This window comes from Natator depressus, chromosome 9 (genome assembly GCF_965152275.1).
Source record: "Natator depressus isolate rNatDep1 chromosome 9, rNatDep2.hap1, whole genome shotgun sequence".
NCBI lineage: Eukaryota > Metazoa > Chordata > Testudines > Cheloniidae > Natator > Natator depressus.
In genome coordinates, this window is record NC_134242.1 from 100,829,407 (window position 1) to 100,852,948 (window position 23,542).

The 23,542-nt window shown below is 44.1% G+C and overlaps 1 protein-coding gene across 1 annotated transcript in view; it reads right to left on the bottom strand.

Moving 5' to 3' along the window:
• Positions 1-23,542, bottom strand: part of TEX11 (testis expressed 11) — a 134,340-nt gene that overhangs the window by 36,974 nt on the left and 73,824 nt on the right. The window contains exons 16-22 of the mRNA XM_074962808.1: positions 20,504-20,606; positions 17,257-17,381; positions 13,794-13,879; positions 13,002-13,055; positions 12,142-12,182; positions 3,177-3,263; positions 909-979 (exon numbers count right to left, since the gene is read on the bottom strand). Coding sequence (XP_074818909.1) covers positions 909-979; positions 3,177-3,263; positions 12,142-12,182; positions 13,002-13,055; positions 13,794-13,879; positions 17,257-17,381; positions 20,504-20,606 — 567 coding nt within the window. The remainder of the gene's footprint in view (positions 1-908; positions 980-3,176; positions 3,264-12,141; positions 12,183-13,001; positions 13,056-13,793; positions 13,880-17,256; positions 17,382-20,503; positions 20,607-23,542) is intronic.

The window sequence follows — 23,542 nt, forward strand, 5'->3', positions numbered from 1 at the left end:
TTTGAAAGTCAGGCACACTAGTGCTCCATCTCAGGCAGAGACGGTTGAGAAGAAACTGAGGGTAGCTTATCCATGCAACCATGTATAGCCTCAGCATGGGGCACAAGAAACCATAGGGTGTGTGCATGGCCGAACAGGCACCACCACCAAAAACCTCCAATTAAAGGTGCAAGGGGTGGGAGTATACCTGAAGTGGAGCACCCAACAGGACACTACTTGAAGAACTGATTATTAAAAGTGTATTTACTGAGGTATAATGTGTATGTAATTGATAAGTACATGAATATCCTACTGAATGGATGATGGTTGAACCTTAACAATTAGGTTCTTAGTAATTAATCAGGTCTAGTACACTGGACAATGCGTATTAATTAAACCAGAGGATTATTTACAACATCAGAGGTCTAACAACTTTGGGGCCCCTCTCTATTAACATGTATATAAACCATAATGTTAAAAGGGAGTTCTGCAAGCAGAGGAGATGGAGAAGAGTTGTCTATGTAATAGATTTGCATCAGTGGCCAAACTTCAGTGATCACCTGGTGTTTGAAATTGTCCTTTTAATTTAAATGTTTTGAATTCCAGTTTTTAAACCACATAACGTAAAGTGTGACTATAATTCCAAAATCTGAAGTTGTCACTGATTTTCCTCTGTGTGACCAAAGCATCTAACCCCCAGGGTACCCAAGTGAAGCTCTCTAAGGCAGTGCTTCTCAAGCTATCTGATGTGGGGAACCGGCAATTTTTTTTTCCAATGTGCGCGCATACTGGCAGCCGATGGCTCGCGGACCCACTTTGAGTAGCACTGCTCTAAGGAAACATCTGATGTATTTGTTTGGAGCTTGTAACAAAGCCAGCTGCACGACATCATCTATCACATCACGGATAATACTAGGCAGAGCACATACCTTGAACGACAGTACAAAGAAATCCCTCATTGTTCCTGGGCAGTTCTCGAACTGTACAGCCAAGTTCCAAGCTTATAAAATCAATAAGACAGGAGACTAGAATAAAAACCTTCAGCCTGGTATAATCTGTGCCCATAAAATCTCCAGTGACAGGCATTTCGGGCCCAGTATTAAATTTTAAACATGGAGCTTGTGACGTTGCACTCCACATGCTTTATGAATGTGAATATGATGTAACTGGATTATGCTTTATGCAAAAGGTCTCTTGTAAGGTATCATTACAAATGTTATAACCTACTTATCCTATTTGTATGAATGTATCATTCTTGTATCTGAAACTAGAAATATGAAAGAATTACCCTGAGACCCTATTGTAATTATGCAAAGTGTGGGCCATTAATGGTGGTTTAGGATCTTGATGGATCCCATTGACTCGGACATTTGGTTGTGAATGGGTTTATTTACCTGCAAGCCTTCCTGTGTAATGAAGAATGAGATCTTACAGTGACATGTCACCATGTCACATGATACTGGAATCCATCTTAAACCTGGTGCTTTTCCATTTAGAAGGAGGGGTGGGAACCCAGAGAGATTCCCGCCTTGGGCTAAAGCTATAAATGGGGGTGGAACAGAACAAAGGGGGTTGCCAGTCATGAGAAATCCCCTAATTACCACCTGAGCTGGAACTAACAAGGACTGTACCAGGGGAAAGATTGGGCCCAGACTAGAAAGAAGTCTAGTCTGTGAAAGAGGCTTATTGGAACATCTCTAAGGGTGAGATTTTACCTGTAAACAAATTCTTAATGTATTAACTTAGACTTGCGTGGTTTTGCTCTATTTTGCTTGGTGACTCACATTGTTCTGTCTGTTATCACTTGAAACCACTTAAATCCTACTTTTTATACTTAATAAAATCACTTTTGTTTATTAGTGAACCCATAGTAAGTGATTAATACCTGGGGGAGCAAACAGCTGTGCATATCTCTCTATCAGTGTTATAGAGGGTGGACAATTTATTAGTTTACCCTGTATAAGCTTTATACAGAGTAAAACGGATTTATTTGGGGTTTGGATCCCATTGCGAGCTGGGTGTCTGGGTGCTGGAGATAGGTGACCTGCTGAGCAGTTTTTGGTTAAAGTCTGCAGCTTTGGGGGCATGGACCAACCCTGGGTCTGTATTGCAGCAGGCTAGCGTATCTGGATCAACAAGGCAGGGTTCTGGAGTCCCAAGCTGGCAGGGAAAATGGGCTCAGAGGTAACTTCAGCACATCAGGTGACAGTCCCAAAGGGGTCTCTGTGATTGAATCCGTCATAGGGCTCATTTAACAACAGCAGGAAATACTGTCAGTAGATGCTATTAATATAGATTATTCATGATTTCAAATCCGTTATTTCAATAACTAATCATTCTGCCATTAAATCCATTCACATCAAGTTGAATAAAGAAAAGCCAGATTCTGATCTAAATTACTCCAGTATGAAACTAGAATAATTCCTTTAACTTTAATGGATTTACTACAGATTTACACAGAATCTAGCTGAAAGTATCCAATACCATCCCCAGAGCCATAAAAGGCAATCATTTCAGACTGCTCTGCATACAGTTTCTATCCTGACAAGTACATTCAGAAGAGAATTAAGCATACCACTCCCATAAAGATTCATCAGTGATCTATCCCTCTTGACAGTTGTGTCATTCCCATCACTGAAGAATCTGAGTATCTAACTGGCCCAATCAGCTGCTCAGATTCTACAGTGATTTGCAGATTCTGACCTGCATGTTACCCTCTTCCCTGGGTCATGCCTTCCCTAAATCAGAACTTAGGCCTTGTCTGCACTATGGGGGGAGATAGATCTAAGTTACGCAACTTCAGCTACGTGAATAACATAGCTGAAGTCGACGTACTTAGATCTACTTGCCGCAGGGTCCACACTACGCAATGTCGATGGGAGACGCTCTCCCGTCAACTCCCCTTGCATGTCTTGTTCAGGTGGAGTACAGGAGTCGACGGGAGAGCGATCTGCGGTCAATTTAGTGGGTCTTCAATGGAGCCACTAAATCGACCGCCGATGCATCGATTGCCGCACGTCAATCCCCCGTTAAATGTAGACAAGCCCTAAGTTTCCATAAGAAATTTATTCTGTAAGTCAAAACTTTGCTGCAGGAAGAGTCAGAGATCACCAAGTGTTAGTTCTTCACACACTGGTTTTTATTCCCAACCCTTTGCCCTTTCCTCCCTCTATTTACATGCTGGCAGTGCTACTCACCTATTTTTCTAAACCAGTGAGCCTCACGGGTCCTCATATCCAGTGTCATACTCCCTTCTGTGAAAGACTCAGCAAGTCTCTGATGTGCTGCAGAAACATGTCATTTGACAGATATGAAACATTTCCTGAGCAGAACAACTGCATTTCCTATGCCCAATATAAACTACAACACACAGTATGGGGCTTCAGAAATCTGAGTATTTCAGCATGTGGGGTACCACTCATAGGTTTGATCTAATATATTTAGAGAGAGCTCACAGAAAAACATTAGAATGTGCCCAAACTAGCATTTCCAGCTAGATAGGCAGGACTGTCACAAGGGACATACAAACAAAATGAGTCATGCCCCTTCACCAAGAAATTCATTGACATTGGGGCCCAACTGGGGGTCTGTGGGGTTTGGCTTAATCGGATGGGCGGAGGTTGGGGCAAGAAAATTAATCCCCTCAGCCCTCTGAAATACTATTCTTAGGGTCCCACTTGAGTCCACTGGAGGAAACTTCTTCAGTGGAGGATAGAATTAAAATTCAAAATGATCTGGACAAACTGGAGAAATGGTCTGAAAAAAACAGGATGAAATTCAACATGGACAAAGGCAAAGTACTCCACTTAGGAAGGAACAATCAGTTGCACACCTACAAAATAGGAAATGACTGCCTAGGAAGGAGTACTGCAGAAAGGGATCTGGGAGTCATAGTGGATCACAAGCTAAATATGAGCCAACAGTGTAACACTGTTGCAAAAAAAAGCAAACATCGTTCTGGGATGTATTAGCAGGAGTGTTGTAAGCAAGACACAAGAAGTAATTCTTCTGCTCTATTCCACGCTGATTAGGCCTCAACTGAAGTATTGTGTCCAGTTCTGTGCGCCACATTTCAGGAAAGATGTAGACAAATTGGAGAAAGTCCAGAGAAGTGCAACAAAAATTATTAAAGGTCTAGAAAACATGACCTGTGAGGGAAGATTCAAATAACTGAGCTTGTTTAGTCTGGAAAAGAGAAGACTGAGGGGAGACATGATAACAGTTTTCCAGTACATAAAAGGTTGTTACAAGGAGGAAGGAGAAAAAATATTTTCCTTAGCCTCTGAGGATAGGACAAGAAGCAATGGGCTTAAGCTGCAGCAAGGATGATTTAGGTTGGATATTAAGAAAAACTTGCTAATTGTCAGGGTGGTTAAGCACTGGAATAAATTGCCTAGGAAGGTTGTGGAATCTCCGTCATTGGAGATTTTTAAGAGCAGGTTAGACAGACACCTGTCAGGGATGGTCTAGATAATACTTAGTCCTGCCATGAATGCAGAGGACTGGACTAGATGACCTCTCGAGATCCCTTCTAGCCCTATGATTCTATTACATGAGCTCTTCACTCTCCCTGACATGGTCATGGTAACTACAGCAGCTACAGGACTAAATGTATATTTTCTCAGGGGCTTCCAAGACAGGAAGAGAGGAGAGAAAATGTCTAGTAAAAAGAGAGGTTACTTCCTGTAACTGGAAATTCTTTGAGATGTGTGGTCCCTGTATTTCACACATAGGATATGCATGCACACCATGAGTGGTGGGCAGGGGAGGCTGTGCCTCCCCAAACAGCCAGGCGTGGCCCCGCCCACACTCCACCCCCAGGGTCCCGCTTTGACGGTGCCGCTGAGCTCCAGAGGCTGGGGTCATGCCGCCCACCTTCCCGGGGCTGTGGCAGTGCCACACGCTCTCCCTCCCAGTGCACCGAGGCTGGGGGGGCTGCAGCAGCGCTGCCGTGCGCTCTCTCTCCCGGCACTCCAGGGCTGGGGGGGCTGCGGCACCACCATGCTCTGGGGCTGGGGAGGCTGCAGTGGCGCCGCTGCATGCTCTGCCTCCCAGCGTTCCAGGGCTGGGGAGGCTGCAGGCACTAGCCAGCCTGGGGCGGGGGCCGACAGCTGCGGGGGGGGGCTCTGGGTTCCAGGGCAGGAGGGGCAGGGCCTTAGGTGGAAGGGGCAGGGCCAGGGGCTAGCCTTCTCCAGCCAGCAGTTCATGCGCTGCCCACGATGCACACCATGCACCCGAGCTCAGAGATTTTAACAAGCATTGTCCATTGGCCTGTACATGCACAAAAGATCACCTCGTGCTCCTGAGCGAGGGTCAATGCCCCCACAGTTCCTCTTCTTACCACGAATCCAATCCAGAGCTGGAGTAGAAGGAACAGAGGGCAGGTAGTGTAATAGATATAGACCACACATCTCAAAGAACTTTCAGTTACAGTAAGTAACCTTCATTCTATCTTCAAGTGCTGGTTCCTATGTATATTCCACACATGGGTGACTGACAAGCAGTTCTCAGATTGGACGTGTGTGCAAGGAAGCCAGAAACAAATATGTGTGCAGTACTACAGATCCCACTGCTGCATCCACAGCTAGAACATAATGCCTAGCAAACGTGTGTATGGAGCTCCAGGTGGCTGCTCTGCATATGTCCTGTATCGGTACCTGCTGCAGGGATGTTGCTGTGGCAGCCTGCTCTCTCATGGAGTGGGCCATTATACCGCAGGGAGGCAGGATGCATGCCAGTTTGTAGCATTCAATAATACAAACAGAACCCACTTAGAAATCTTCTGAGAGGATTTAGCTTGACCACGGGATCTCTCTGCTATCGCGACAGAGAGTCTCGGAGACTTCCTGATGGCCTCGGTTTTTTGCAGGTAAAAGGCCAATGCACATCTGATGTTGAAGGAGTGAAGTCTCTTCTCTTCAGACAAAGCAGAAAGCAGAGTTTCAGAAAAAGAACATGTAAGTGAATACACTGGTTACGGTGGAATTCATAGATGATCTTCGGTAGAAATTTAGGGTGAGGGTGAAGGTGAAGGGATACTTTGTTCTTATGAAATAATATAAAGGGGAGGGGGGTCCACCATGAGAGCTCCCAGTTTGCTGACCCTCCTGGCATGTTGGCCACTAAAAACGCCATCTTCGTGGATAGGAGGGACATGGAACATGTTGCTAAAAGTTCAAAGGACCAGTAAGTTTTGACAGCACAAGGTTCAGATCTCATAGTGGTGTGGGTTTAATGACTGGCCATGAGGCCTTATGAGTCCCTTCGTGAACTGTGTCGTAGTTACATAAGAACAGCCATACTGGGTCAGACCAACGGTCCATCTAGCCCGTATCCTGTCATCCGACAGTGGTCAATGCCAGCTGTCCCAGAGGGAATGAACAAAACAGGTAATCATCAAGTGATCCTCCCTGTCTCTCATTCCCCTGTTGGGTGAGTAAAGACAGAGCACCCTCTACTGAAAGGAGGAAGGCACTAATGGGTGCTAAATGTACTCATAACGAGCTGATTGAGAGACCAGAGTTCATTAGAAACAGGAGGTAATCTAAAACAATAGGGATGCTTGGGAAGACTGGGTGAGACTGACTGTGCTGCATCACGGTGGAGAAGCATTTCCATTCAGCCAAATAACAGGTTCAGGATTCACTGCTATGCTGGGTAAGTATAGCTTGGAGAGGGAACGAACAAGAGCCCTCTACTTCCAACACTGATCCAAACATCAGGCCATGAGGTGAAGAGAGCCTCAGTTGGGGTGTTTGACCCCGCCCCTGTCCTGCATCAGAAGTTCTGGGAAGGGGTGGATTTTAATTGGAGGGTGGACTGACATTGTCAGAAGCTCTGGGAAACAAAACTGTCTGGGCCAGTAGGGTACTAGAAGAATGACATGGCCTCTTTGCAACGTATCTTTCTCAGCACCTGGGGAATCAGGGGAGTGGGAGCAAAGGCATACCTGAAACCACTTTTCCATGATAAACAAGAGTATTACCTTGGGTGTCACAGCCTATGGATCCTCTAGAACAATAACGAGGAATTGTTTTTGTTCGTTTATAATACAAAGAGGTCCGATAGAGCTAAGCCCCACTGCGTGAATATTTCTGACAGAACAATCCTGGATTTCCCCACTCGTGGTCCACCGAGAAGTGCCTGCTAAGGTTGTCTGCTAAGGAGTTGTGAACTCCCAGGAGGTATGCTACCTGGATGGTGATGTTGTGCCTCATGCAACAATTCGAAAGCCCAACTGCCTCCAGACAAAGTGAGAGAAATCTCGCTCCTCCTTGTTTGTGTATATAGACCACAGCGGTGATATTGCTCAATATCACTGGGATGTGGATCAAATGAGTGGGAGGAAGGCCTTGCATGCCAGATAGACTGCCTGCAGCTCCAGGATGTTGATATGTAATCTGGCCTCCTGCAGGTTCCATGTGCCCTACACAATGTGACTGTTCAGGTGGACATCCCACTCTAGAAGGGATGCATATGTTACAATGTTGACACTTTCAGAAACAGAGTCCAACATTGCCCCTGTAAAGTTTACTGTCTTTGTGGGGGATAAAAGGGACATTTCTCTGTTCACACAACCACCAGGGCTGCAAGACTTTGAATAAGGCATTGAATAGCTGACCTGACATACCATCATGAGTGACCTACCAGGAGTCAATAGTTGAGATACAGAAAGACTGTGTGGCCCTGATGTCTCATCTGGGTCGCCACCATGAAGAAAACATTCATAAGCATGCTGGGGGCCATCACTCGTCTGAAGGGGAGGACTCAGAACTGGAAGTGCTCCCGGACCCTCATAAAATGTAGGAACCCTGTGGGAGGGGTGTCTATATGAAAATATGCTTCCTTCGTGTCGAGAACCACGAACCACATCTTTTCTTAACGAGAGGGTATTACTGATACCAGTGTAACCACCCTGATTTTCAGCTTCCAAATGAAGATGTGAGTTGTCAAAGATCCAAAATGGGTCTCCACTCATCTTCTTTTCTGGGAATTAGGAAATACAGAGAATAGTACCCAATTCCTTGATATTGAGGCAGGATGAGCTCTACTGACCCTTGGTGCAATAGGAATTCTGCTTCTTGATGATGAATCACCTAATGAGAATGGTCCTCAAAGAGGGACTGGGAAGGGGGTTTGTGAAGGAGGAAGGGAGGGAAAGGAACTCTATGGAGTATCCCTGATGGACAATCTTCCAAGACCCAACTGTCCATCATGATTAGCTCCCATTTGCGGGCGAACAGAGTGAGACAGCCTCCATAGGTGACAGAAGAAGGGGCAGGTGGCATCAGAGATGACAAGCAGATCTCAATTAAAACGTCAAAGTGGCTCCTAGTAGTGGGCTGGGATTGGGTCGCAGGGATAGAGGGGGCCAAAAAGCAGGTTCTCTGTGTCTTCTGTTGCTTGCGGAGAGGCTCAGCAGAACACTGATAGTAGAACGTATGAGGAGGAGGTGGTCTTGGTTTATAGATTTCCCTTTGGTGCTTCCTCCTTAAGACTGGTGTGTAGATCCCCAGAAAGCAGAGGGTTATTGAGAGCGTCATCAGTCTTCTCATTAAAAAGGTTGGACTCATCAAAGAGAAGACCTTGGATGATATTTTGCACCTCCCTGGGGAAGCCTGAGGATTGCAATCACAAGTCCCTCCTCATAACAATACCCGTGACCAAGTTTCTGGATGGTGTATCTGCTACATCAACTGCAGCCAGAAGGGCCATTTATATCACCAACCTGCCCTCCTTTAAAAGGGAGAGGAACTGGGCTCTGTCCTGAGAGGAAAGTTTCTGCTGAAAGGCCGCCAACCTAGAGTAGTTATTAAAGACATACTTGGCTACCAAGTCTTGGACTTCCTCCAGAGATATCTGGAGATTGTTAGCCACTCTTCATAATAAGTCCTGCTGTTGCTTATGGTCAGCTGGTGGGGATGGTGAAGAAGGAGAGACCACCTCCTCCAGGCAACAGGATGGGATTCCCATTGGAATCATCGATACCTGCGGTTCTGGTTCAACATCCTCCTCCTCCTCATACTCCAGTGGAACCAGTTGTTGATGCATGAGAGAAGAGGGGAAAGACTCCTGAGTGGGTCCTATACATGTGGTATTGGGATCTAAGGCCAAAAAGAGAGGCCAACTGTTTGAGGGGGACCCCAAGGCATGGAGATCCATCAGTTCCTAGGGAGGTCACGTCCATAAGAGTAGCAACTGTAAGTCCTGGATTGCCTGTCCAGTCTTGACTCTCTCTGTGGGAATGAAGTAGGGACCACCTATTACCAGAGGTTTCAGATTTGTCCGAATCTGAAAATTGCTCCTGTTGGAATGGTGGAGCTGTCCATTCCGGGTCAATCCTGCCTGATGGTTGTAAGTGAGATGGTTCCTGGAACACTGAATTAGTATAATCTTCCAGTGTAGTAATGTTCTTCAGGAGTTAATCACTTGAGTTAATTGACAGCCCTAATGGGAACCCAAGCCCTCTCACTCACTTTCCAACTCGAATGATGGAAAAGGTGGTGCACAGCAGGGAATGCATCCAATGAAGTGAGCTGTAGCTTACGAAAGCTTATGCTCAGATAAATTTGTTGGTCTCTAAGGTGCCACAAGTACTCCTTTTCTTTTTGCGAATACAGACTAACACGGCTGCTACTCTGAAACCAGCAGGGAGATGTCATCAAATCCAATACTCTGGGAGAACTTGGTGAGAGGACCCTGGTACTGAGCAGGGGTGAGTCCAGTGCATCAGACACCAAGAGATCCACTGAGCATTGGAAATATGGTGGTGCAAAGAGCGTCGATATTGGTGGCAGGTGTCAGTGCCAAGAGGTCTGTACTGATGGCACTGGAGATGTGGAGCTGGTTGTACGGTCAGTCAGTGCCATATGCACTGGGGTTGGTGCCAGTGCTGATGTCCATGCCCACGTAGCCTTCCCCAGGGCGGATATTCCATGTCGTTCAAGCTCTCATGGTACCGGTACTTCTTTGCCCATACCCATCAGGTCTTTGGGCAGAACAATTTGCTCTGTCAGCTCAGTACCGGGCATTCCATGGGTACTAGCTTTAGGCGTCTTCGGCGCCGTCGATACCAGTGATCCCGATGGAGCTGGAGATTGTGTCCAGCTTGATCAGAGCTCGCTACAGGGACTCAAAGACCTTTTCTTAGCTGTCTTGAGTGACTGGCTCGTGTTCTTAGGATACCTACCTATGAAGAGGTGAAACCTCTTAGCTGTCGGGTGTGATAGTACAATACCCTTCTACGGGTTGGTGAAATGCTATAATAGCTGCTAGGTGGACATTCAGGGAGCTCAGGGATAACCCCAATTTTTTAACAGTCGGGTATATTCCAGAATATGCGGAAGAGTTGCTGACACTGAAGAGGTTTGGTGGGACGTGCACCAAATCTGAAACTTGGACCATTTCTGCAGGTAAGAGTGTCCTATGGAAGACTTTCTGCTGTGCAGGAGAACCTCTTGTACTTCTTTTCAGCATGAGCTCTCTAGGTGCTGAAAGTCAACAAAGCCAGGTCACCAGCCTGATGGAATTCTACCTGTACCAAGTGTCCTGGCATCGGTGGTGGTGCCAGGGGAGATGGGAACTTCACCCATACCAATCTCTCCAGTGCCGCATGGGCCAATGCTGCTGGCAGTACTGACAGCTCGCATACCAGGAGCGTCTTAGGGCATTTGCCCTTGTGTATCTGTACCAAAGATTCGGTGTCTGTCCCCAAACGGTCCAGGGGCCTATCAACGGTACTGGACATTCGCCGTGAGATGTGGGTGCAGGGTGATCTTGGTGCCAGCGGTGCGGAGGATACCAAGCAAGGTGGTGATCGCTTTCAGGTATCCCTGGGCTCGCTGAGGGGTCTTCCCACTCTCTTTTTCAACTTGTGAGAGGAGTCCCCGGACCATTTCTTTGACTCACTATCCTTCAAAATCAAGGTTGAAGAGAAGAGTCACGTCCACTGGAGGGCTGAGGTTGGAGAGCCGCTACTATAAAGATGATTTTCTGGCAGAGCTCTCTGTCCTTGTGGGATCTCGGTTGGAACTACTGGCAGAGGGAACACTTTTGCTGGATGTGGCCCTCTCCGAGACAGTGAATGCAAGAGGAGTGCTTGTCCAAAACTGGGATTGTTTCTCTGGAAGTGCGACAATTCTTGAAGCCCAGAGAGCCAGGCATATCCTTATCCAGGGGGGTCACCCAACACTTGGGGTCGACACAAGAATAAAGTCTTTCTTTCTTCTTTTTGTTGATGGTTTTTTTTAAAGGCACCGCCAAATAAAAGTCAAAAGAAGGGTTTCTAAAATCTAAAGATTAACAACTGAAAAGGAGAGCTAAAGATCCGCTAACAAGCAGCTAAAGGCTCCATCTCTAGTTGGGGCGGTTGCGAACTGAGGACAGTTAGCCTGCACACACTGGTTTGCCTCGTGGTGCAGCACAAGGAGAGACAGCACGTTTGTGGGCCCAACAGACATTGCTACCAAAGTTCTCTGATCAGCAGCGCAGGGATGCAGACACAACTACAGTGGAGCACTCATAAGAACACTACTCGAAGAAGAAGAGGGATTCCTTGGGAGGGAGGCGAGGGGTAAACTGAAGTGAGTGTCAGTATTGTAATTAGCCCCTCATTTCTCTTACCAAGTTTATATTATTTTCTGCAGTTTCTAAGTTTTAGAGGAAGAACAGAAGTCACTTGAATATAAACAATCCTCTTCTTGTAAATAGCTAGGACAATGAAAAGCCCAGCACTTGGCCTTTAACTACCAAATTTATAAATTCACATTGAAAACTTGTAACAACAAAACAACCCTTTTCTTTTGTCATAGCTCCTGCTCGCCTAATAAAGATGCTGTTTTGAGCCCTATCCATGCAGATAGAGTAGAGAACTGTCACTTCGAGCCATCCCAGACTGAAGCTCCTAAGCCTGCTAGTGTGGCTGGTACCTGATTGTTTTGACTGCATTTGTGATCATAAGTAAGGTTTCCCCAAGGGGAAACTGTGTAGGACGGGGGAGCCTTTTGTCTGAGGAACGCAGCTAACACTGTTACAGGCCGTATTAGGAATGAAGCTCTTCCAGCTCGTCTGCAGGCTTTCCAGAGCAGAAACACACAGCATTAACTGTACCATCAACATGTTCATAGATGTACAACCACAGAAAATGGAAATTAAACTACGCACCTGAGGTCAAGTAAGTCACAAGCATGTCCATATCTTTAGTCCTAGAGTGGAAGAAAAATCCAGTTTTACAAATCTTTATTATTTTATATGGTATGACAGAATACAATAACTTTAATTACAGATACAGTACTCCTGCTTTTGTCAAAAGCATATAGACTCAAAACCCACAGTGTTGTAAGACCTGGAGTAGCAGCATTGCAGGTCCGTAGTAAGAGTAAGAGCGTTATAGACCTGTAGATCTGTAGGCCCAAAGGATGAGTGTTGTAGGAGATTTTCAGAAGGGAGGCCACAGACTCATCTTCCAAGTTTCATTTTCATAGCCTTGTTTCCTTGCAATATCAGAACTAAGCTGTATGGCACTAACTCCAACTTGGGTCATAGCAAAGTGATAGAGCCCAGTCCAAGGAGACCCATTGTCTACCATTAACAGTATTCCTTTCCCGGGCTTTTGGGCACTCAACACAGAGTTGAAAAATGCTTGATCTCTGGCAGGGAAGACCACACAGTTCTCAGAGCTCTTGACAGGCACATCCTCCAAATGTCAACCGGAGATGTCAACCTCAGAGAAGCAGCCTGATCCACATTCCCCACTGAGGACTGATTTAGTATCATGCTGGCATCCAGTTAACAGAAGAGGGGGGAGGAGTGCAGGTACTTGGAGGAAAGTTATAGAAGGTGAAGAGATGGTCGCACTTGATGCCACTAGGCCCAGTCCCTGAAGTTCTTATTCAGTTATGTCAATTGGTGTTTGACTTGAATAGGGACTGGTCCCATAATCACATGATAAGAAAATAAAAACCATATATACCTTTTTAAGTGGGCAGTCATAGTACAGAAATGTATTTAGCAAATGGCCTCACCTATTCTCTTTGGGTTCTGCCATGACTTTTGACAACACAAGGCGAACCAAACACCTACATGCAAGAGAAACACAGAAAATGAGACTTAGAAATTACATCTCCATCAATATTTTGTGCCTTTTCAGCCCCAACAAGAGACAACATTTTCCCAGCTCTTCTCCATGCCATTAATTCAATATACCTACTGAAAGATACAGGGTATCAGATTGGGATTAAGAACTTTGTAAGATTTTTCCCATCCTCACCATTTATTTTGTCCTCCACTTTGCTAAATCAATGCCTGGCTGGCTTGGGGTAAACAATAGAAGAAATATGTTTGTCTTATAATTATTATTCTTAAAATAGGGTAGAATATTTTAACATGATATTTTAAAAAATTACTTAGTTATCAACAAACCCAAGTTCTAGGGCTAGATACCAAATCAGCCTTTTCACCTCTGGAGATCATCGATAGCAAGTCAAATGCATTTGTTGTAGTTTCATTCTAGTCACTACTGGTCATTTGTCCACATCACAAAAACAACATTAAACTCAGAGCAACTGGCATCCACTGCTCAAGAGAGGCCTATGACAGGCTTGGCTAAAGGTGTGGCAGTTCAGGATTGAGGTATGTTTTGCAGTGTCATGGGATGCTCTGGATTTGAACAGCGTAGGAGCTGCTGGCTAGCATAATACACATCACCTGCTCAGTTCTTCACCTTCATGAAAACTAAAAATTCATTAGATGTAAAAAATTAAAAGAAAGAAAAGCAGCAGAAATTCCCTTCCTTTACGGGTATCTCAAATACTCACTTTAAAGCTGTGAACACTTGTTGGAAATCTTGTGAGTGCTGAGATAAATACTCCAAAGCTTTGATAGCCACAGCCTGTTGTTCAGTCTGAAAACAAGTAACAAACACGTTTTCTAAAAGCTGTGCCAATCCTCAAACAACGCCATCCTACCCACAACTGGAAAATGTTTGCTGGGTTTATATGCCCTTCTCATGGGGGAAAGGCCAGAGGATTCTGCATAAGAAACATCCCCAGATGCAAGGGAAAAAATCTTAAGGAAAGATCCTGTGATTCCTTGCACAATCAGTCCATAGACAGAACAGGATCAATACAGCTTGGGGAAGCCATTAGAACCTGGGATATTATTAGCAAAGCCCAAGAGATAGCTAAAAGGGCTGCTCTATATATGCCAATATTCATTCATTCAGTGCACACACTATTCAGTCACTGCTCACAGACAAACAAGAGGGACAAGTAACTTTTCATAGTCCTTCACGATTTCCCAACCCCAGAATCTGAGCTCCTTAAGAACATATAAGCAGCTTCACCTTCTGAATTCAGAGTAGCAGCTATGTTAGTCTGTATCCACAAAAAGAAAAGGAGTACTTGTGGCACCTTAGACACTAACAAATTTATTTGAGCATAAGCTTTCATGAGCTACAGCTCACTTCATCGGATGCATGCAGTGGAAAATACAGTGGGGAGATTTTATATACACAGAGAACATGAAACAATGGGTGTTACCATACACACTGTAAGGAGAGCAATCAGGTAAGGTGAGATATTACCAGCAGGAGAGGCGGGGCGGGGGAGCTTTTGTAGTGATAATCAAGGTGGGCCATTTCCAGCAGTTGACAAGAATGTGTGAGGAACAGTAGGGAGGATGAAATAAACATGGGGAAATAGTTTTACTTTGTGTAATGACACATCCATTCCCAGTCTTTATTCAAGCCTAAATTAATTGTATCCAGTTTGAAAATTAATTCCAATTCAGCAGTCTCTCACTGGAGTCTGTTTTTGAAGTATTTTTGTTGAAAAATTGCCACTTTTAGGTCTGTAATCGAGTGACCAAAGAGATTGAAGTGTTCTCTGACTGGTTTTTAAATGTTATAATTCTTGACATCTGATTTGTGTCCATTTATTCTTTTACGTAGAGACTGTCCAGTTTGGCCAATGTACATGGCAAAGGGGCATTGCTGGCACATGATGGCATATATCACATTGGTAGATATGCAGGTGAACAAGCCTCTGATAGCGTGTCTGATGTGATTAGGCCCTATGACGGTGTCCCCTGAATAGATATGTGGACACAGTTGGCAACAGGCTTTGTTGCAAGGATAGGTTCCTGGGTTAGTGTTTCTGTTGTGTGGTGTGTGGTTGCTGGTGAGTATTTGCTTCAGGTTGGGGGACTGTCTGTAAGCAAGGACTGGCCTGTCTCCCAAGATCTGTGAGAGTGATGGGTCATCCTTCAGGATAGGTTGTAGATCCTTGATGATGCGTTGAAGAGGTTTTAATTGGGGGCTGAAGGTGATGGCTAGTGGCGTTCTGTTATTTTCTTTGTTGGGCCTGTCCTGTAGTAGGTAACTTCTGGGCACTCTTCTGGCTCTGTCAATCTGTTTCTTCACTTCAGCAGGTGGGTATTGTAGTTGTAAGAACGCTTGATAGAGATCTTGTAGGTGTTTGTCTCTGTCTGAGGGGTTGGAGCAAATGCGGCTGTATGGTAGAGATTGGCTGTAGACAATGGATCGTGTGGTATGGTCTGGATGAAAGCTGGAGGCATGTAGGTAGGCATAGCGGTCAGTATAGGGTATACGGTGGTGTTTATGTGACCATTGCTTATTAGCACCGTAGTGTCCAGGAAGTGGATCTCTTGTGTGGACTGGTCCAGACTGAGGTTGATGGTGGGATGGAAATTGTTGAAATCATGGTGGAATTCCTCAAGGGCTTCTTTTCCATGGGTCCAGATGATGAAGACGTCATCAATGTAGCGCAAATAGAGTAGGGGCTTTAGGGGACAAGAGCTGAGGAAGCGTTGTTCTAAGTCAGCCATAAAAATGTTGGCATACTGTGGAGCCATGCGGGTACCCATAGCAGTGCCGCTGATTTGAAGGTATACATTGTCCCCAAATGTGAAATAGTTATGAGTGAGGACAACGTCACAAAGTTCAGCCACCAGGTTTGCCGTGACATTATCAGGGATACTGTTCCTGACGGCTTGTAGTCCATCTTTGTGTGGAAAGTTGGTGTAGAGGGCTTCTACATCCATAGTGGCTAGGATGGTGTTTTCAGGAAGATCACCGATGGATTGTAGTTTCCTCAGGAAGTCAGTGGTGTCTCAAAGATAGCTGGGAGTGCTGGTAGCATAGGGCCTGAGGAGGGAGTCTACATAGCCAGACAATCCTGCTGTGAGGGTGCCAATGCCTGAGATGATGGGGCGTCCAGGATTTCCAGGTTTATGGATCTTGGGTAGCAGACAGAATACCCCCGGTCGGGGTTCTACGTGATATATGCCATCATGTGCCAGCAATGCCGCTCTGCCATGTACATTGGCCAAACTGGACAGTCTCTACGTAAAAGAATAAATGGACACAAATCAGACATCAAAAATTATAACATTCAAAAACCAGTCGGAGAACACTTCAATCTCTTTGGTCACTCGATTACAGACCTAAAAGTGGCAATTCTTCAACAAAAAAACTTCAGAAACAGACTCCAGTGAGAGACTGCTGAATTGGAATTAATTTGCAAACTGGATACAATTAATTTAGGTTTGAATAAAGACTGGGAGTGGATGTGTCATTACACAAAGTAAAACTACTTCCCATGTTTATTCCCCGCCCCCCCCCCACACACACACACACACACTGTTCCTCGCACGTTCTTGTCAACTGCTGGAAATGGCCCACCTTGATTATCCCTACAAAAGGTTCCCCCACACACACTCTCCTGCTGGTAATTGCTCACCTTACCTGATCACTCTCGTTACAGTGTGTATGGTAACACCCTTTGTTTCATGGTCTCTGTGTCTATAAAATCGTCCTACTGTATTTTCCACTGCATGCATCCGATGAAGTGAGCTGTAGCTCACGAAAGCTTATGCTCAAATAAATGTGTTAGTCTCTAAGGTGCCACAAGTACTCCTTTTCTTCCTTCTGAATTGAGCATCTTCAGCAATCAAGCCATAGAAGACAACAGAAATTCTGTAGCTTGTGACAGAAGAGAGACCTAAGGAAGCATCTGAAGCAATGTCCATCTACTAACGTCTATAGCTCAGGAATTTTCCTTAAGAATTCTTTTAAAACTTTATTTCTTTGGTTTGAAATAAACCTCTGCTTCACTTTATTCAACACACTTGAGTTTACATAGCCAAGTCTTCTCTTGTGTAGCACATAGCAAGAAAAAATACAAGTTGGATAGGCTACAACTGCAATGTTTATTTGACAATGAAGCAGAAGTCCAAGAAAATATTATCAGCTCTACCTACCTCTAAAGCAATCTGGGCAGCTAAACTCAGAAGGCTGGTGGCTGCACTTCCATCTGCTAGTAGCTTATCTTCATGCTGAGCTGGTTTTGCTGCTAACTTCCCCATTGCAACAATTGCCTCCACAGCTGAAATACACAAGAAACCAGCTGTTAGCAGAATTTTTCATAGAAGCACATGAAAGTAGCTGTACTCTGATATTTCAACATAAATATCATACTGATTTGTGGAAAGGCTGACATCTTCAACTAATTTTCACACGTTCCCCCTGGGAAACCTGTTCTGACTAGGTAAATATGTTAGCATTTCTCCACAGTTAAGCACAGTGCTGGCTAGAAAGGTGTTAACGTGGTTTTTCTGGCTACTGCAGACAGTGTTGCCAAACAATGGAAACCTTGTCTAGCACCCCAATCTTGTCCAAATGTCAGGTTGTCGCAGAAAGCAGAACACTCCCTCTAATATATAACCCATAGGCCGGGTGGGGCTCCATTCTCCCATGTTTTGGCTAATACCAACAAGAGTTACTCCTGAGGGCATTCTGCACCAAACAATTAAAAATTATGCATCAAAAAATTATGCACACAATATTTTAAAATTCTGCAAAATTCTGCAAATTTTATTTGTCAAATAAATGTGGAAGCTCCAGCGAGGAAAGCAGGATCGGGCCCAGACAAGAAGGCAGGCAACAGATAAAGAGACTGGAAAACAGGTTGGGAGCCCTGAGGGACTTAGTGGCAGGAATAAGGGAAGGAGTAAGTACAGGCATGAGGAATTTAGATCCCTCGCACAATACTTGGAATGGTGATAATCTGAGCTGATGAAAGTGTCATTCTGGGAGATAAACACGTGATTTAAGGAAAAAGAGTGACAAGTTAACTCTGCAGAGGCTGGAAGAAATTAAACAGTTGAAAGTTGTGAAAATGTTAAAAAGAAAAAGTGTTATAGGAAGGTTTCAGAGTAACAGCCGTGTTAGTCTGTATTCGCAAAAGGAAAAGGAGTACTTGTGGCACCTTAGAGACTAACCAATTTATCTGAGCATAAGCTTTCGTGAGCTACAGCTCACTTCATCAGATGCATACTGTGGAAAGTGTAGAAGATCTTTTTATACACACAAAGCATGAAAAAATACCTCCCCCCACCCCACTCTCCTGCTGGTAATAGCTTATATCACTTTGGGGTGGGGGGAGGTATTTTTTCATGCTTTGTGTGTATAAAAAGATCTTCTACACTTTCCACAGTATGCATCCGATGAAGTGAGCTGTAGCTCACGAAAGCTTTGCTCAAATAAATTGGTTAGTCTCTAAGGTGCCACAAGTACTCCTTTTCTTTTTGTTATAGGAAGAGAATTCTTGGTTTCTTTGCGCCATTCAAAGGAAAAATTGGCCCTTTTCCAAAGGAATGTAAATAATCCAGGCAAAGAGACAATCAGATTTAAATCATTTGACTATGGACAATTTAGTCAAATTCGCTAAAAGAACATAAGGGGTTTCTATTGGAACTTAACTGCCCCCAAATGTATAAAAGGGAATGTAATCTATGTATAGCTCTGGAAAAATTATTAGAGCAGTGCAAGGGATGTTAAGAAAAAGAGAATGTATGTATGTGTATGTATGTATCTCTCTGTGTGTGCAAATATATTGTGTAAATATGTGAGGTTTTAAGGACCTAAATCAACACTACTGGTTTGTAAAACTCTTGTTTTGTTGGTTTAAGATTAATTGGTTTGGTTTGCGGTTGTTTTTTTTTAAATAATACCACTAAAAATCCATTTGAATCTTTTATTCAAAGATGCCAAACTGACAAACGCTTTTTGCCTGACACAGGTAATTAGTGTTGTTTGGCTTTGATATTTAACCCTTAAGGTACCTCAATGCTTTATAAAGTTCAATATCTTTTTAAAGACCAATCAGGAGAATGGGGAGAGATTCTGGATTTTTTTTTTTTAAACGAAGTAGCAGATAAAAGCTGCAGTAAAAGAATAAGAAATGAAAAAGACAGTACCCTCTGCAGCAACAGCAGGGGTGAAGTGCACAAAGAAGCAATGTTAGGAACACTGAAATTGGCTCTGAGTAATCAGACTGCCACTTTGATAAGGGTACATGAAAACTGTGAGCACAAAAGAAACAGTTACAGCTTATGTTAAAAACTGATATGGTTAATATAATGTTACAGAAGTTAAACTATGAAAAAATGTGCATTTTCCTGACATATGCAGTGTATATTGTAGAAGGGGTTAAAAGAAAAAAATGCAAGCAACCATGCTACTTAATTAAAATCCTACTAGGGCTCCAAAAAGGAGCCACAATAGGTTGTGTTTTCTTTTTCAGATCGCTTTGTGTTTTAGAAGCAGGAGTTAAAAGTGGAAAGTAATCAAAACTCAGGTGGAAGTTCACTGTGTCCCTTTTAAGACAGAGTCTCTGAGTTCTGCTGATGGCTTTGGATCCAAAAGCAAGCTAAAAAGCATCTGTGTCGATGCAAATTACCTAGCTGATAGGGGAAGGAGACAACTGCCCATAAATGACAGCACAAAGGAGCTGCAGATAATGAACATACCTGGTCAGCAAACAAGCTACTTGTAATCAAGAAGACTCAGATTATGACCCTCCAGAAAGGAAGGTAGAAAAAGGAGTCAAGTCTGAGAATAAGAGCAGACATAGTCTGTGACCCCCAAGAGTCCGTGGACCACTGGTTGAGAATCACTGACCTAGAATACAATATATGGAAGAAAAGGAGGGGGTTGGAGATGGAGACCTATGAGATCCCATCAGAAAGTGGGAGAGAGGAGGACCACCCATCAAAAAACCTGACAGAATGGTAAGAGAGATAAGAGTAGACTTAGGAAAGTACAGTATCACAAAAGCCAGGGTAGATAAGAAATCAAGAAGAGGATGATCAACATTGTCAAAAGCAACAGAGACCAAGGAAATCAACAATGCAACTGATGCACTGACATTTGGCCAAGAGAAGGCGATTAGCGACTTTGGTGAGAGCAGTTTCAGTGGAAAGGGCAGAAGCTAGATTGGAGAGGGTCTAGGATGTAGCTGGGGAAGACAAACTTGAGGCAGTGATGCAGACAGCATTTTCAATTAGTTTCAAGGTGAAGGGGAGAAAGGAATTTGGGGCATAGGTGGAAAAACAGGCTAAGTCAAAGGTGGTTTTTTTGTTGGGAAAATACCAAATCAATAAAACTGCAAAATAATCATGTGTTCATATGTACACAGCAACATTTTACCCTTCTGACTGTTTCTACCTTTTTCAGTGTTACCCTCCAAGACCGCAACCTTATACACACTGAACTGAGTGAAGATGCTGCTGGGATCACACCTCTCTGCTTCCTTCACTGCCTCTTTTGCCTGTTGACAGAAAAGATTAACAGGATTTTATCGCAGTCATGACAAGGAGTCAGTAACACACATTGTAGCAGGGGTGCGCTAAACTGAGAGAGAACATATTAATGATTACATACGTGTTGTTTATACAGCTCCACAGCTATATAAAGGTGGGTGCTTTACAGACAAAAGAAAAGTTATCCAGAGTTGAAAAACAAAATAAAAGTCACAAAAATAAGCTTTTGAGCTGTGGAGCAGTTAAACATTTAAAACTCAAGAAATGCTAAAATTACAGTTGCAAACACACCCCTAATTCTGTCTTTAATACAGAACAATACAGTCTTTAATTCCAGGGTCACACACTATTTCTCAACTGTTACAAAAAGAATGAGGAGTACTTGTGGCACCTTAGAGACTAACAAATTTATCTGAGCATAAACTTTCATGGGCTAAAACCCACTTTATCGGATGCATGCTGTACTGCATGCATCCGATGAAGTGAGTTTTAGCCCACGAAAGCTAAAGACTTCCTAGAGTTTGGCAGTTAATTTTTTGATGATTCCATCTGCACTAAGTATGTTCCAGCCCAGCCTGGAGGTGGTGAGGAGGACTTTTGCTGAAATTGCTCCTTCTAGCAGCCAGGGGCTGACGTGGCACTGGGCACAGCAACTGAGAGCAGGGAGACTGTCTCTCCTATTATCTCAATGCTCCTGATGCTAGCAAGCAGGCTGAGCATGATGAAAGAGGATGCAGCCAAGCCTGACTTGAATTCAGAGGGATGAAGAATGGTGGGCAAGAAGAAGGGATTTCAGGAACCATGCAGGGGGAGGGAAGTAGAAGTTGGGGCGGGAGGAAGATGGATCGGCACAGAGGGAGGCAGGAGCTGGAGTGGGAGTGGGGAATAGGGTAAGAGTAGAGGAGGATGGGGGCAAAAGCAAGGGTGGAGGGGTGGACAGGAGCAGAGGGTATATATGAGAAGAAGGGGGCTGGGACAGCTGGAAGCACAGGGACAGACAGGTCTATAACCACTATAGAAAACTCTCCTTCAGAAGCTGGAATTGAACCCCGATGTCCTGAGTCTGTACATTTTTCTGCTGTCAGTAAATAGCTGTGAAACCCACTGCTAAAATGTGTGTCTTCATCTCCCTCTAGTGGCTGGTCCATGGAGATGTTAATAGCTGACTACTGCTACCAGGTTTCAGAGTAGCAGCTGTGTTAGTCTGTATTCGCAAAAAGAAAAGGAGTACTTGTGGCACCTTAGAGACTAACAAATTTATTTGAGCATAAGCTTTCGTGAGCTGTACTCACGAAAGCTTATGCTCAAATAAATTTGTTAGTCTCTAAGGTGCCACAAGTACTCCTTTCCTACTGCTACCAGTTAGTTCAAGTGGCAAAGGTCAGTGCTGTGGATCTAATGGTCACAAACCAAACCCTGCTGATGACACAAGTTGAAGGTCAGTATAGTTCCTAATGATATAATTATTGTTATTTTGTTTTTGTTTTTTTTAAATAGGAAATTATATCACAAAACAACATTAAAATAACATTAAGGTTGCAGAGCCAAGCACTCAAGTTAGGCAATGCCATAATTAAGGTTCATTGTGCAACCTTAAGTTGGTCCCCTCATGTTTACATGCTATCATAGGCTTTAATTACATGATCACATAGTAACCTGTTTCAATGGTTAATTGCAACTTTTTGACTGTGAAAATTTCTTATTTCCAATTTGAATTTTTCTAACTTCAACTTCCAGACTCTGGAACTTGTTATATGTCTTTGTATGTTAGATTAAAGGGCCCCTTAAGACATACATGTATAGTACAGCCTAGTTTCTGATCAAACATTGTTTTAAAGAGCTACTGTTAAAAATGTCCACGAATGTGCAGTGTGATGTTCAAATTCTTCTGATTTAGCCAAATCAAAACCCTCTATCATAAGAATATATAAAGGCACTTCTCCACAGTGAGGGCTGTTTCCCAGTTAAATTTACACGTTATACCCTCAGCCATTTTGCTTGTAAAGCTCTAAAATAAATTGAAAGAATTTCTTTCTAGTGGGGAAAAATGATTTTTTCTCTCTCCTTCTACTCACAAACAGTTGAATTTTTTTTACTCCAAGTTTCACCTTCAGGTACGTACCAGATCTGGAAAACTTCAGCCCAAAAGATTAAAGTTTTTAAAAGTTATGAGGAACTCAAAACAGAGGCCTAGAATGTAAACACCTAGGCAATTTTTAACAATATCTGCAACTACGCACCAGCTCTAATACGGTGCTTATTAGCATGGTGTCTAGAGCAGGGGTTCTCAGGACAAAGTATTTGGTGGCCTCAGAGTACGGCCACCAACTCTTGCTGGTGGCCCCTCTCACACTTTTTCCTAAAATACTTAATTAGCTTAAGGAAAAACAAATAAATATGCACATATACATATCCAAATCATTGTAATTTATTTATTGCTAGCTAGTAAGTCTGCTGTGAAAAGTGATATTAACAAACATGCAAGTATCATTTTTCACAGCAGACTTATTCAGTCCTGGCAAGTCTGAGTACAAATTAAGCCCAGGATGGGGATTGGGGGAGACATCAGGGGTTGGGGCGATGGGGGGGGTGGGGTGCAGCCAGAGCCTGGGGCTGGAACCCGAAGCCTCATAGCCAGAACCTACATTCCTGCCACCCCTGGGCGTAAGCCCAAATCCTGAGCCCCATACCTCTGAGAAGGTGCGGAACTCACCAGCTGCCTGCTCCTCCAGCATTGTGCCCCAGGTGTCTCTAGAGGGAGGCAGGCAGGGCCCAACACTTGCTGGAAACCCCAGCAACCAACACCAAGGCATCCAGGAGCACCAGGGAGGGGGAGGAGCCACTGCTCCCACCCTCCCCCATCACAGCCCAGGAGGTTGTAGCCACAAGAAAAGCCCCTGGTGGCCACATTTGAGAAACACTGGTCTAGAAGAACTCCAAAAAG